A 12,938-nucleotide genomic window follows, 5' to 3' on the forward strand; every position below is an offset into this window, starting at 1 on the left:
TATTTGGTAGCAGAGAGGGGAAATAGTGAAGTTATGACATCTACCAGTAGTGGTTAACGGGACAATGTTAATCAGCCAAACTTGAACCTCTGGCATTTACCATACAATTCTTGTGTAAAGAGCCCCTTAGAGTCTACAACACGCTGCTAAACAAGCTGTGGCTAAATGTTGACAAGCCTGCTTGCTTCCAGTTACGCAGTCCGTACAGCAAAACAAAAGAATGACTTATTCATTATGCTAGGGGCAGGGTTTTATTCCTAATCATATATTCAGACTTTTTATTTTAATTAATGGTGCCTCAAATGTTATGTTTCTGTTAAATATTATATGTGATGGGCAACCCGGCCCTGAGGTAACAGAGACTCTGATGCAAGTTTCTTTTTAGGTCTTTCTTTACCAAGTCTTTCTTCTGAAATTAAATCTTAACTGATTATGACAAGATCTACATTGACTTTCAAACAAAGGAGTGATCTCTGTCCTCTATAAAGGAGAATACAAAGCCTTATCGCAATCAGATAATTAATTTCATCTGAATGTATAACGCAGCAACTGACACATACCAACTTTTCCCTGATTAATTATTGTGCGCTGCTACATATGGAGTATCTAGACTTGAAGTCGTGTATAAACAATGTTAGTTTCACAGTGGAAGATTTTCACTTGAGTCAGATAAGACAATGCTCTTATCTGGTTGTATTTGTCAGAGAGAAAGAGAGAGAGAGAGAGAGAGAGAGAGAGAGAGAGAGAGAGAGAGAGAGAGAGAGAGAGAGAGAGAGAGAGAGAGAGAGAGAGCATCTACTAGCTGTACTAATAGACATTTAGAAGGCAAGTGTGCATATTTCAGAAAGAGAGAGATGTAGAAAAAGCTGATTTAAAGCTGTGACAGGAAGGCTGGCAGACAGGTATGCATGAAGAAGCACTGTCTTTCAAGCCTCGATCCATTGTGCCATTGTGACTTACATTTGACTTTTTCTTTGCAGAACTAGATTTTTACACATTTTCAACTTGTGCCCTTAATTTTGGGTCTTCTGAACCCATACGATAATAATGACATAAATTTCAGTCTATTAATCACACAAACTATCATAAGATTTCAGAAGACTTGGAATATAGTGCACAAATCATATGGTGTACCTTTATAGTGCTTTTTGAAGATTGGCAGCCTGTGGTCAGTATGAACTGTTGTATGAAATGAAGCTTTTGTTTGTGTTCCACGAAACAAATAACAGCATACAGGTTTGGATGACATGAGGTTAAGTATATACAGTGGGTAAACAACCAGATTGAGCCTTACTACTGCGGGGAGTACCACTGCGTGAAAACTTTAAATTCTCACACATGAGACACGCTGCAAAATCACCGCCAGGAGGCACAAAGGGACACTTTTGTCACCATTGTTTAGTAGTGTTAAGAAAGTGAGAGTTATTATGATTAAATTGTTCATATTATTATTTGTATTGTTTATTTTTTTACATTTTGATGTGTAGAAGGTGATCTAACAATGAAAAATGAATGGCAGCATTAAAGTTATAGCTTAGTTAGCTCATGAATTGATATACAGAAAAAAATGCTCGAATTATATAAATAAATATATATATATATATATATATATATATATATATATATATATATATATATATATGTGTGTGTGTGTGTGTGTGTGTGTGTGTGTGTGTGTGTTGGTTATTTTTATTATTCTTTTTTTTTTTTTTTTTTGCTTTTAAATTATATTCTTTAAAGTAACAGCGGTTGGTGTGGAGTAGTTAAAAACTGAAGTTCCTTGAAAGTTAGACATGGACTGATAGATCAGTGGTTGTGCACTCGCGTTAAATGATACAATTGTTTCCTACTAATTGCGGGTTTGAGACCAGTTTAACTTATCTTATTGTCTTTTTGGATACATGTAGAAAGTAAGCTACATCCAGCAGATTCACAAAAATCCATTTTAAGCTGTGGCTGCTACTGACACTGTGTCCTGTAAGATCATTGTTGGGAATTTGTTCATATTATCCTGTATAATTTTTTTACATGGTATTTAACTTGTATTTGTCACCACGATTGTGTTTTAAAGGTAAAATCATTGGTGAAACAGTCACATAGGGTGGCAGCGCTCATTATTACATGACAAAGTTTATTATTCAACTTAATTACATTATACAGTAGCCTATAATAGCATGAGTGTAGTTCACAACAGTGTGGAACATTATTATATGGGTTCCCTCTACGTCAATCTCCAGTGTTACGGTTTAAGAGGGGCTGAGTTCTGAATAAACTTACTACATAATGTTGGCATCCTTGTACAGATGAAAATAAGTGGTATAATTAGCTTGCACAGCAGAATGACGCAAAACAAAACAAAAAACTTACCGAGGCAGGAGCTTCAATCTGGTTCAAAAACAATATGGTCAGCACAAATATACATAGGGTTATCAGATTGAGCTATTAGGTGGCGAAGACAGGAAGGAGCATCTTTATTTTCAAATGAGGTTTCTTTATTCAGTGTATTCTGCTCCCATAAATATGGATTCTGTTCACTTTTTCTTTCGTTTTTATTGCCAGGAGAATATAACATAATATGACACAATGGTATACATATAAATTAATTAATGCACATTTGATAATCCCGTTTAAAAATAGAAAATAAGGGCTAGCCTATCGGCACATTAAAAGAAAGCACAGGTTTAGAGCCTTAACCTTTTCATGAGTAGGGTTTAAATTCTTCTGTAGTGACCCTGGATTGAATTATTTTTGCACATGACACTGCACAGCCGGTAGAGAGGGCAGAGTGTAGACGAGTATTTTTTTAAATTTTTGATTTCTTGTCCTAAAAAATACTGTATATAATATAGTACACATGTGAACAAATGGGTTATGTCTGCTGTACTGTTTTTTGTTTTATTTATTTAGTTTTTATAGCTGTAAAAAACAAATGAACAAGTAGTATCACAAGTCCGGTTTGTCTATGCACTGTTTGACATCTACTACACTATGAGTGTACGAGATTTAAACTATTATTGTGGTACTTTTGTGATAGTGTGGCTGTCTTTTTCAGTAAACAAACATACTATATGCCTGAAAAGACTGTTTGAGCTGCTGTTTGTGTGAATGAAAACCGCATCTGCACCTAATAAGTAGATGTGGTTGCGTGCATGGGAAGATCACGTTTAGATATGATGGCTGTGCATATACAGGCTGTGAACTGTTATCATGGTACTTTTGGTGTTTGTTACATAAAATAAATATATTATGTGCTTGAAAAGACTCTGAGTAGCTGTTTGTTTGACAAATGGCAACCACTACTAAAGTAAACAAATGGCAGCAAGCATCGGAAGAAGATCACGTTTGATGTGTTGACTGCATGTAAGAGCTGCAAACTTTTTATCATGGTACTTTTGTGACAAGTTGGATGTATGTATATAAAATAAACTTATTCTGTGGTTTAAAAGACAGTATGAGTAACTGTTTGAGTGAATATAAATAGCAGACACTTGACCAGTGCAGCCTGTGTCGGCGCGAAAGCCGATTTGAATCTGGCAGCTAGTAACTTAACTGGCAGTTGCAGAAACACATATGTGTGACGCTACTCTGTGGGGCCCAGTTATTACATATGAAAGGGTTAACAGTTTTTGGAAGTCACAATTGTTTAAATATAAGGTCTAATGATGCTCGCTCATAACATCTGTGCATATGTATAAAAATGCTTACAAATGATAATTCTCTCTAATGAAATGTGATTTAATAAATGCAAAGAAATAACACAATGCGTGGATGTCCTTGTGAATGCTGCAATAACGTCTTTATCATGTGTCTGCATTGCAACGTTTAGCCAGAAAATAAATGTTGTGGTGTTTTTAAAGTTTGTTGTTCTTCTTCCTTCTCCTCTTTTTTTTTTTTTCTTTTTTATGGCGGTTGGCAAACAAGCATAACTTACCCTTACCGCCTCCAACTTAATGGTCATTACATTAGGAGAAAGAGCTCTGAGGCGTTCAACTCTGACCTGTTGAAATTTTATGGTTATAGTGCCCGTTAGCGGTTTAGAGCTGCTAATGAGCTGTTAATGACTCATTCATGTGGTGATCGCGTGGTAGAAAGCCTATTCTGAATGGATACCCACTGTAATGACAGTATTTTCATTTTTGTGTGAACTATTGCTTTGTTCCGTTGAACACAAAAGATGTTAGGCAGAATGTAAGTAAATGATAACAGAATTATTTTTTTTCTTCAGGTGAACTATCCCTTTAAATTTGAAAGTATGTAATTTCTGCAACACTAGCCCCACTAAACAGAACTGCAAAAATAAATATTGTTTTCAAAACAGCTTTCTGAATATGTCCCCCGTTAGTCATAAAAAGAGATAGTGCCACTCCCAAATCACGCCATTGGTTGAGTAACATTGTTGGGGCTGGTCTAAGTGGGTCTAAAGCAGGTCACTCAAAACAAACAGAGAAATTTTCATAGCACCACAAAAAGAGAGTGCTTATTGTTTTCAAGAAAATGTACCTATAAATGGCTTACTTAAAGGTGTCTCTGCCTATTAAGCAGGGATAGGAGAAAGTATTTTATCACAGAAAAAGTTACTGTACTTCAGCTTTAACATTTGGGTAAGGGGTTTGTAATTTTATTCATTTCAAAAGAGTTCTCTAAAACAAGCCTCTATTGTAAGATACCCAAATTCTCATTACCTGGCAAAGTGTTAATAAGTAATCTGACTAGGAATTTTCTCATGGACGATGGGAGGAAAACAGACATTTCTGATTCGGATGGCAATAAAATCGATCACTAACTCAAAATGCTGAAATCACCACACATTCCCAAGTAAAACAACTACCTATTGAGTAAGGTATAAAGGTGCACTCAGTAATTTTTTGAATATGTCATCTTAGACTTATACTGACACCTAGCGGCGTGGATGCAGCATCATTCAAAAGCAATCGTTTTCAGTTATCAATGTCATTGTAGAAATTCACAATTCACAGTCAAGCAGGATTCATTTAATCCCAGAGTTAACGTGTCTAATAACAGGGCAATTACTGAGATTAAGAGAGTAGTAATCGGCTGGTCATGTGATTTTAAAATGCCAGCCCCCATGAGGGGACCCTCTCCATGTAGAATAAAACAGCTTTCATAAGGTTACTGATATCACTGAAGTCTTCATCTTACGTGAGTGGTCATGATTTTAAACATTTCTTTAGAAGTAAAAACAGAGAAGCACACATATAGATGAGTAAATAGGAGTGAGACCAAAAAGACAGACAGATCGAATGAGAATTTTGATGCAAAAAACAAAAAACAAAAGCTAAAGTCCAGAGATATTAATGCAAAGCAAAGAGGGTGGAGAGGTTGATACAGACAGTGAGACAGAAATGAAATAAACAAGATTTGATTTTGAGGAGATCTCTTACCACACGCTGTTTGACGTTGGGTTTCTGCAGAAGCCATTCAATGTCCAGTGTCTGCCCGTTCGACTGCCAGAACTGGTGATGGCAAGGCAATGTGGCATTGTCCCCGACAACCCGCTTCATCTCAGTTTGAGCCCTGGCCGAGAGCAAGCTCACCAGCACTGTAGAGAAAGGAGAAAATATACAATGGAATGGTGGGTAAAATCACATTAGAACAAATTATGAAATCTAAGTTCAGTTGTTCTCAAGCACACATCTAAATCAAAAAATGAAATAATGGGACATCAATGGGACAAATAAAACATTTTAAATACAAAAGACTGAAAAGTTGGATTGTGTGCCTGTTCACCTTTAAATAAATTATGTAGTATAATTTGCCCTGGTAGATGCTAAATTGATTTGAAAGTAATGGTGTGAAATTTTAGTATGACATTAAACTTCAATTAATTTTACAACAGATGCAATGAATCTGTAACCCAGAAATTTCAAATCAAAGTGATTTGAACTGAAATCTCAAATGCTATATGTGCTATAAAGAAATAGAGAGCTAATCGTTTTCAAGGTTTGGGCTGGGACACGAAACTCCTGGGCCAAATATGAGTCCCACTCCAGCCCTGCCCTACTGTCTTGTGGACTTCACGGACACACACTGGCAAAGGCCATGAGACTTTAAGTCCATTTCCAGTATTCCATTTGGCATACAGCCTCTATGAATGTATGCTCCTTTCTGCCACTGGGACACTGGGTAATTTACTGGAGGCTATTGGACATCGCTGGAGGCTTGAGTAGCATTACAGACAGGCGTCGTGAGGATTTGTAGACTAGTTAGGTCCCACGGGGGCCAAGAATAGGATGAGAAACACAATTCCCTCCACCTGGTGAGATGACCTTGCAGTGCAAACAATGCCACATAGCTCACTGCATCACTGGTCTAACATGAGCAAAACCAACAGATATTTTTGGAGTTCTGGCATTAGAATAACATTGTACTTAATCTGCTGTTAATTATCACAAATATCTGCAGACGTTTCACCCATACAACAGTTGCTAAAATGATGCCAGCATGGTGATATGTCCGGCTTGTGTAAATATTATGACATTTCCTCCTACTCTCCGACCCTTGAGAAAGGACAGTGCATACTGGGCTGCATTGCTAAGTACAGGCTAAGGCTTGACGGATGTGTCAGAAAAGCACTCGTGTGTGTTTTAAGAGTGTTTTGTCTGGCTGTGCTCATTTTGCAATCAGCACTTCATGTTGAGAATGTATGCGCCACGTGTCGCGAAGAAAGCATGGCTCATGATTAGCTGACTGACATATATGAGTTACCTAGTGGTTAGTGGACTTCGACACGTTAAAGTCAATAGGCTCTTTGTAGCAGAGGGGGGCCAGGTTACCTGCTGGCAATGCTAGCCTGACATAACAATTGTAAATAATGGTGAATATGGCAATTAGCAAATCTTCTGTGGAGAAGTTGAGGTTGGCTAATGTGCTAAATCTAGTGGCGACACGCCGCGTGCGTTTGAAAATTCTCCTCCTTCAGCTTTAAAAATGTTAATACTTCTGTGTATAAAAGAAAATGTTAGTGTTAGTGACAATACAACATTTTAAAAATTCATTCACTGGATGGCTGAGTGCAACAGTGCATAGTGTCAGTACACAGTGTATAATGCGTCATTTGGGACACAGCTAATGTTAATTACTGTTTAAACCCATTTCATTTATGTAATTGAATGTATTTCCATGGGAAACAGGATATTCAACAAGAAAAACTTACGACAGGACTTGATTTTATTCACTGGAATTGGTTTGATCATGAAAAGTGAGCATTACATACCAGAAAGGAGAAATAATGTTTTCTAAAAACATTGACTAAATAGCTATTTGGCAATTGGTTAATATTATTCAATAGCATTCATGGCCTAAGTGACATCAGGCAAAAAGGAAAGGCATTTCAGAGTAAGAGTAAGTTATTATATTTTAATTAAAGATTATGAATATTTTTTTTTCCCTTTGGAATTATATGCAGAAATATGCATTAAGTTAAGAGAGTCATTTAATGAATTTATGCTAATTTAAAGCATTGATGCTAATGTTGGTGACTTCAGTCAGACACTTTTGTCATGGTTTCACATCCTAAAACAAATGATTTTGGAGCATGTTGTCATGATGTAAAGCCTCATATGCTCCAAAAACATATTGTTTGTTAAAGCCATGGCCTAGCAGTTATCATATGTTCTCCAAAATATTGACCCACAGTCTGAAATTGAGTTTGTACTGTGTTTGATGAAAGACACACTTCACGGCCAGTAAAACAGTACGTTCTTTAGGAATGCAGGTGAGTAGTATGAACAGATTCCTGACATACTTCATCCAGGGACGTTGGTATTGACCCCTGACCCAAATATATGAAGTAATACAACATGGAAAGCAATCTACTCTGGTTTTGTTAAACAAGCACCATTAAAGCACAAGGAACATCTTTCTTGGTATATATAGCACTTACTGTTAAAAGAGCCATCCGACTGGCGGTTCACTGCCGTTCTTTTAAATCCAAGCGTTTTGAACATGACGTCTCCTCAGCTTCCGCTTACTCTTTTATGAATACTGAGGATTTAGACATACTACTCCATTGGCATACTGTTTTCAGCATACCATATAGTAGGAAAGTATGGATATTTGGATGCAGCTTGAGTTTTAATTCTAATGGGGCTGACTTGAGTCTGAAACTTTTGTCAGAACAGAGTTTCACTTCTTTAAACAAAATTTTTATAACTTGCTTTAGATGCAAAGCCACATATGCTCCAAAAGTATGTTGTTTGTCAGAGCCATGGCCTGGCATATGTGCTCCAACATATTGAGTCTTGATGCTAATGGATGACTTGAGTCTGACACTTTAATAAAAGTTTCACATTTTCAAACAATGTTTTTCGGAGCTTGTTGTCAAGATCCAAACACTCCAAAAATATGTTATTTGTCAGAGCCGTGGCCCAGAGGTTAGCATATATGCTTTAACACACTGAGTCTTAATGCTAATGCGGGCAGGTGACTTTAGTCTGACACTTATGAGTTTCACATCTTCAAGCAAACATTTTTGGAGCTTGTTTGAAAAGATACAAAACCATATACAGTACATTCTAATAGCATATGGATTGTCTAGCGGTTAGTGCATGTGCTCCGATATATTGAGCATTGATGCTAATATGGACAACTTGAGTTGTTTTATCTGACCCTACTAATAAAAGTGAAAAAATAAAAATAAAAAAAGCCTTAAAAGTGTATGGTACATCTATTAAAAAAATCATATTCCACCTGATCACATTATCATTTTACCATTGAGAGTTCTTTTGCAGAATTAATGTAATATGGAAATGTTAATATATACAAAGAACCTGCAAATGCTCGGAGTTGTGTGGCATGGTGGAGCAATTTAATGAGAGGGTATATCCTGGAGTCATTATCATTAATGGTGAGATTCGTATTCAGCTCTATGGTTTCAATGGACTCAATAGACTCCAGGCAGTCAGAAGAATTAGAAATTACAGAGTTTCCATGGCTCTCTGTCTCTTTGCGTGAAACTGTCAAACTAAAACCATGAGTCAGCCAAAAGAAGCAGAGTGGAGCTCCCCTGCAGTCAGCACTGCTCATGATTTTTTTTTTTTTTTTTTATGTGTATCTTGCACCCTCCATCATCTGGTGTGATCTCCACTGAGTCAGAATCGCAGGGAGAGATATGTGTGTTCTGCAGAAGTAGTGCGTGAGGGACTGAGAAAAAGACTAAAGATTGTGAGTCTGTATTAGCAAGTTTTTGTCACTGCATAAAATGGCATGAGGCAGGAGCTTGGAACGAGATCTTTTCATTCGATCAATGGCAGACACGGGGCATATTCGGGGGAGCTGTTTGAAAATAATGTTTATTTTTGCAATTCTCTTTGGTGGCGCTAGTGACACAGAAATTACGCACTTACATATTGGCATCAGTATTGAAAAGCCCATGTTGGTCAACCACTATTTTATCATTTTTCCTAATTGTCTGTGATGAGAAGAGGCAGAGACAAGACATTTCATTTGGAGTCTGCTGGGTCATACTGGGTCACCTGGGAATTTCTCTTTGGTTTGGCTCTGTACTGCTAAGAGCTAAATCCCCTCTTTTTCTCTCACCCACATCTGAACTCAGAGTTATGTGATTAGGCCTACATATCAGTCCCTTGCTCTTTGCACATCCAGACTGCATATTTCCTTACACACAATGTGCCTTAGCTTGCTGAGTCACTTCTTGCCTGTTATCAGTTATGGAATGGATATCACAATAATACTGGAACAAGCTGGCAAGATATCAAAGAACAAGATAAAAAGCTGTTTTAATTTCATCCTCCAAGGTTGGTAAGGCTCAGCAGCAAAAATATCCAGCATACTACCAGCAAGGTGGTTTCATCCCTGCTGAAAAGACTGGCTTAAATTAGCCTAAAGTGGTTTGCTGGTCTTAGCTGGTTTAAGCTGGTTTTGCTGGTCTCCCAGCCTGCAGAAGCTGGTATTATCCACTCTTGCTGGTATCACAGCCTTGCAAAGCTGGTGTTCAGTTGGTTTAGCTGGTCTGCCAGCTGGCTTTCCAGCTTGACCATCCAACAAGTGCCTAAAACTACCAAACTAGACCAGCTAAGACCAGCAAACCACCTTATTTATCTGTTTTGAGATGTTTTCAGCAGGGATAGCAATGTTTCACATTGGTCTAAATACTACTTTGGGGTTCAGGCTAGACTGAAGGATAGTGTGATGATGGATTTGGGAACTGCCAAGTAACAAAGGACAATGCATCTGTTTGCACTTCCGCAGTTAATTAAGAATTTAAATCCAAAGACTTTAGGTCTTAATCTTACAGTTAATACAAAATCTTTTTGTTTAAACATTGGCCCCTAACACTTGCTTAGTTTACTAATTTTAAATATTTACTTGTACTACACATAATTAACTAATATTGGCATTATATTCATGCTGTTTAAACAGAGAGGAACTGACCCCCACAGTGAGCCTGGTTTCGCCCAAGGTTATTTTTCTCCTTTAACCAACATCAACACAGTCGCCTTAAGCTTGTTTACTCGGGGTCTAAATATAAATATAAATCTTTTCTATTACTTATTTTAAGGCACAATTTACAATCAAGTTTTTTTTTTTCTTTTTTTATTAAACCGCACTATTATGACTCAAAGACATTACTATATTACAGCTTTTTCTGTTAAAGCATAATTTTCTGTAAAGCTGCTTTGAAATGAGGTGTGTTGTGAAAAGCGCTATACAAATAAAAGAAAAAAAAAGAAAAAAAGCTGGGCTTTCCGTTTCCTTTTTAGTTGCATAGACAGCGTGAGGAAAAACAGGTGGATATCGGCATGCTGTTACTGGAATATTGGCGCATTATTGGTTCTTGAAGTTAAACTGGTAGAGCATGGCATTAGCAACACCAAGGTCATGTGTTTGATTTTGAGGAAACACACATACAGTATTGATCAAATGTCTTTCTTGAATGCACTGTAAGTCACTTTGGAAATTAGCATCTGCCAAATGATTGAATGGATCTTTAAAGAAACAAAGGAGCCAGAAGTATTCAAGATAAGTATAGTTTCCCTTTCTTTGCATCTTTTTGCACATCCACAGCATGTCTCTTTTTCATGTGATCATTCTGACTGCATTTGGTCATTTTTGGCTTGATTGAAAAGTGAACAGAAAGAGAGAGTTCTGTGAAAATGCCCTAGGGGGAGGTATGCTCCATTAAATTCAACTACTCTCTCATACTCATCAGAAAGCATCTCCTGTATTTGCCACCATACCATACACCAACCAATATACACCAACCAGTACCTAAAATCATTCCCCACCCTGCTCTCCAAACCACTCGTAAACTTCTTAAATCTTCAACCTGCATGCCTGTAAATCTAATGTACAGCTTTCCTTTTACAACAAAGGCAGGCACAAGGAGATTACAACCCAGTCTAAACAATGACTGCTAATAAGTATAATCTCATAATTGAATCCACAGTGCTGGCCAACACATCCGCTTCCAGGCTGGTTGAATTAGAATCTAAACTAGATTTTACATATTTAATACTACAAAATAATCCCTCTTCAGCCTGTTAACCTAGTAACTAAGTACTTCAAAATCAACTCAATTAATTCAGTGTTTGACTTTTCTGTTGTCCAAAATTAGCCGCTCTACATCAGCTATGTGCTAACCTGAGAACCTTTGACCTTTAAGACAATTGCTCTAAAGAGCCTTACTTTAAGAACAGATCAAGAGGGGCTTATGCTTCTTAATGCTGGTTGTTTTACTATCCGTGATCTCTCATGGGCTCTCTATCTGTCAGGGCTCATGGACAATTGCAGGCATGTTAATTAATACACAGTGAAACTGATTTCTTCATTAATTGAACACCATAATCAATAAGGGCTCTAACAGGCTGTTAAGGGAGGTTTTGTTGTACCTGTTAGCATGTACTTAAAATGTCAGAGACCAAGTCAAGATGGATGATTTAAAGGTGAAGTATCCATTGTGTGTGTGAGTTTGTGTGTGTGCAGTTACACTCAGATGTTTCCATGTATAATTCTGAAGGCTCTGTCTTAGCATGTGTGTAAACCATGTGTAAGCTTCCTAATTATGCTAGTATCTGCAGCTGACTGTATATTCATTTCACAAACAAGCCATCGCTCATTATGTTCATACCACTATATGTACCAAGTGGACATTTTTTAATCAGTTATGTTTCTGCTAGAGTTCATGTAGCTCCTGTAGCTTCCGGTACTTTCTATAGCTTCCTGTAACACAACTGGTAGAGCATGGTGCTAGCAATGCAAAGATAATGGGTTTGATTCCCAGTGAACACACAAACTGATACAATGTATACCATAAATGCACTCTAAGTGGCTTTGGTTAAAATGCCAAATGCATAAATGTAAATGTTTCACAAAGTATCAAAATCATCTCAGAGGTGTCTCCTAAAATTCCTTTATAAGAACAAACGAGAAAATGTATCCTTTTCACAGACTTTGATGATGCAATTACCCCTTCTATGTTTAAAATTTTTAAATAATTTTGTGTTCATTTATAACACTAAACTTTGTTATATTACCCTGGCACTAAAAAACAAAAACAAAACTAGTCAACGCTGTTGTAATGGGGTTTCAAATAAAGTTGCAGAAGGATTGACAGTAAATTTGGCATCTTTTTCTCTACTGACTGCCATAATCCGCTGCTCTTTTGGAAAGTCATGGAAACCTACTAGTGGATTATTATTATTATTATTATTATTTTTATTTTAATTTTATTTTTATTTATTTTTTTCATTTTGCTGGTGGAGCACATGGGAACACAAAGCTAATATTTGCTGTATTATCCCATTCACAATTTACCATGTAAGAGTTTACTTCCGCGTTCCAAAACCCGAAATGTGAAAGTAATCCATTGCTGACGTAATAAGAGTATAGACATATATAATTAATGTGGATATCATAGCTTCGATAATTTGGTATTGGAAGAATTTGATGAGAAATCT

At 36.9% G+C, this 12,938-nt stretch overlaps 1 protein-coding gene across 1 annotated transcript in view; it reads right to left on the reverse strand.

Moving 5' to 3' along the window:
- Window positions 1-12,938, reverse strand: part of LOC127456188 (CXADR-like membrane protein) — a 150,088-nt gene that overhangs the window by 26,533 nt on the left and 110,617 nt on the right. The window contains exon 2 of the mRNA XM_051724558.1: window positions 5,403-5,560. Coding sequence (XP_051580518.1) covers window positions 5,403-5,560 — 158 coding nt within the window. The remainder of the gene's footprint in view (window positions 1-5,402; window positions 5,561-12,938) is intronic.

The sequence above is a fragment of the Myxocyprinus asiaticus genome, chromosome 18 (genome assembly GCF_019703515.2).
Source record: "Myxocyprinus asiaticus isolate MX2 ecotype Aquarium Trade chromosome 18, UBuf_Myxa_2, whole genome shotgun sequence".
Taxonomy (NCBI): domain Eukaryota; kingdom Metazoa; phylum Chordata; class Actinopteri; order Cypriniformes; family Catostomidae; genus Myxocyprinus; species Myxocyprinus asiaticus.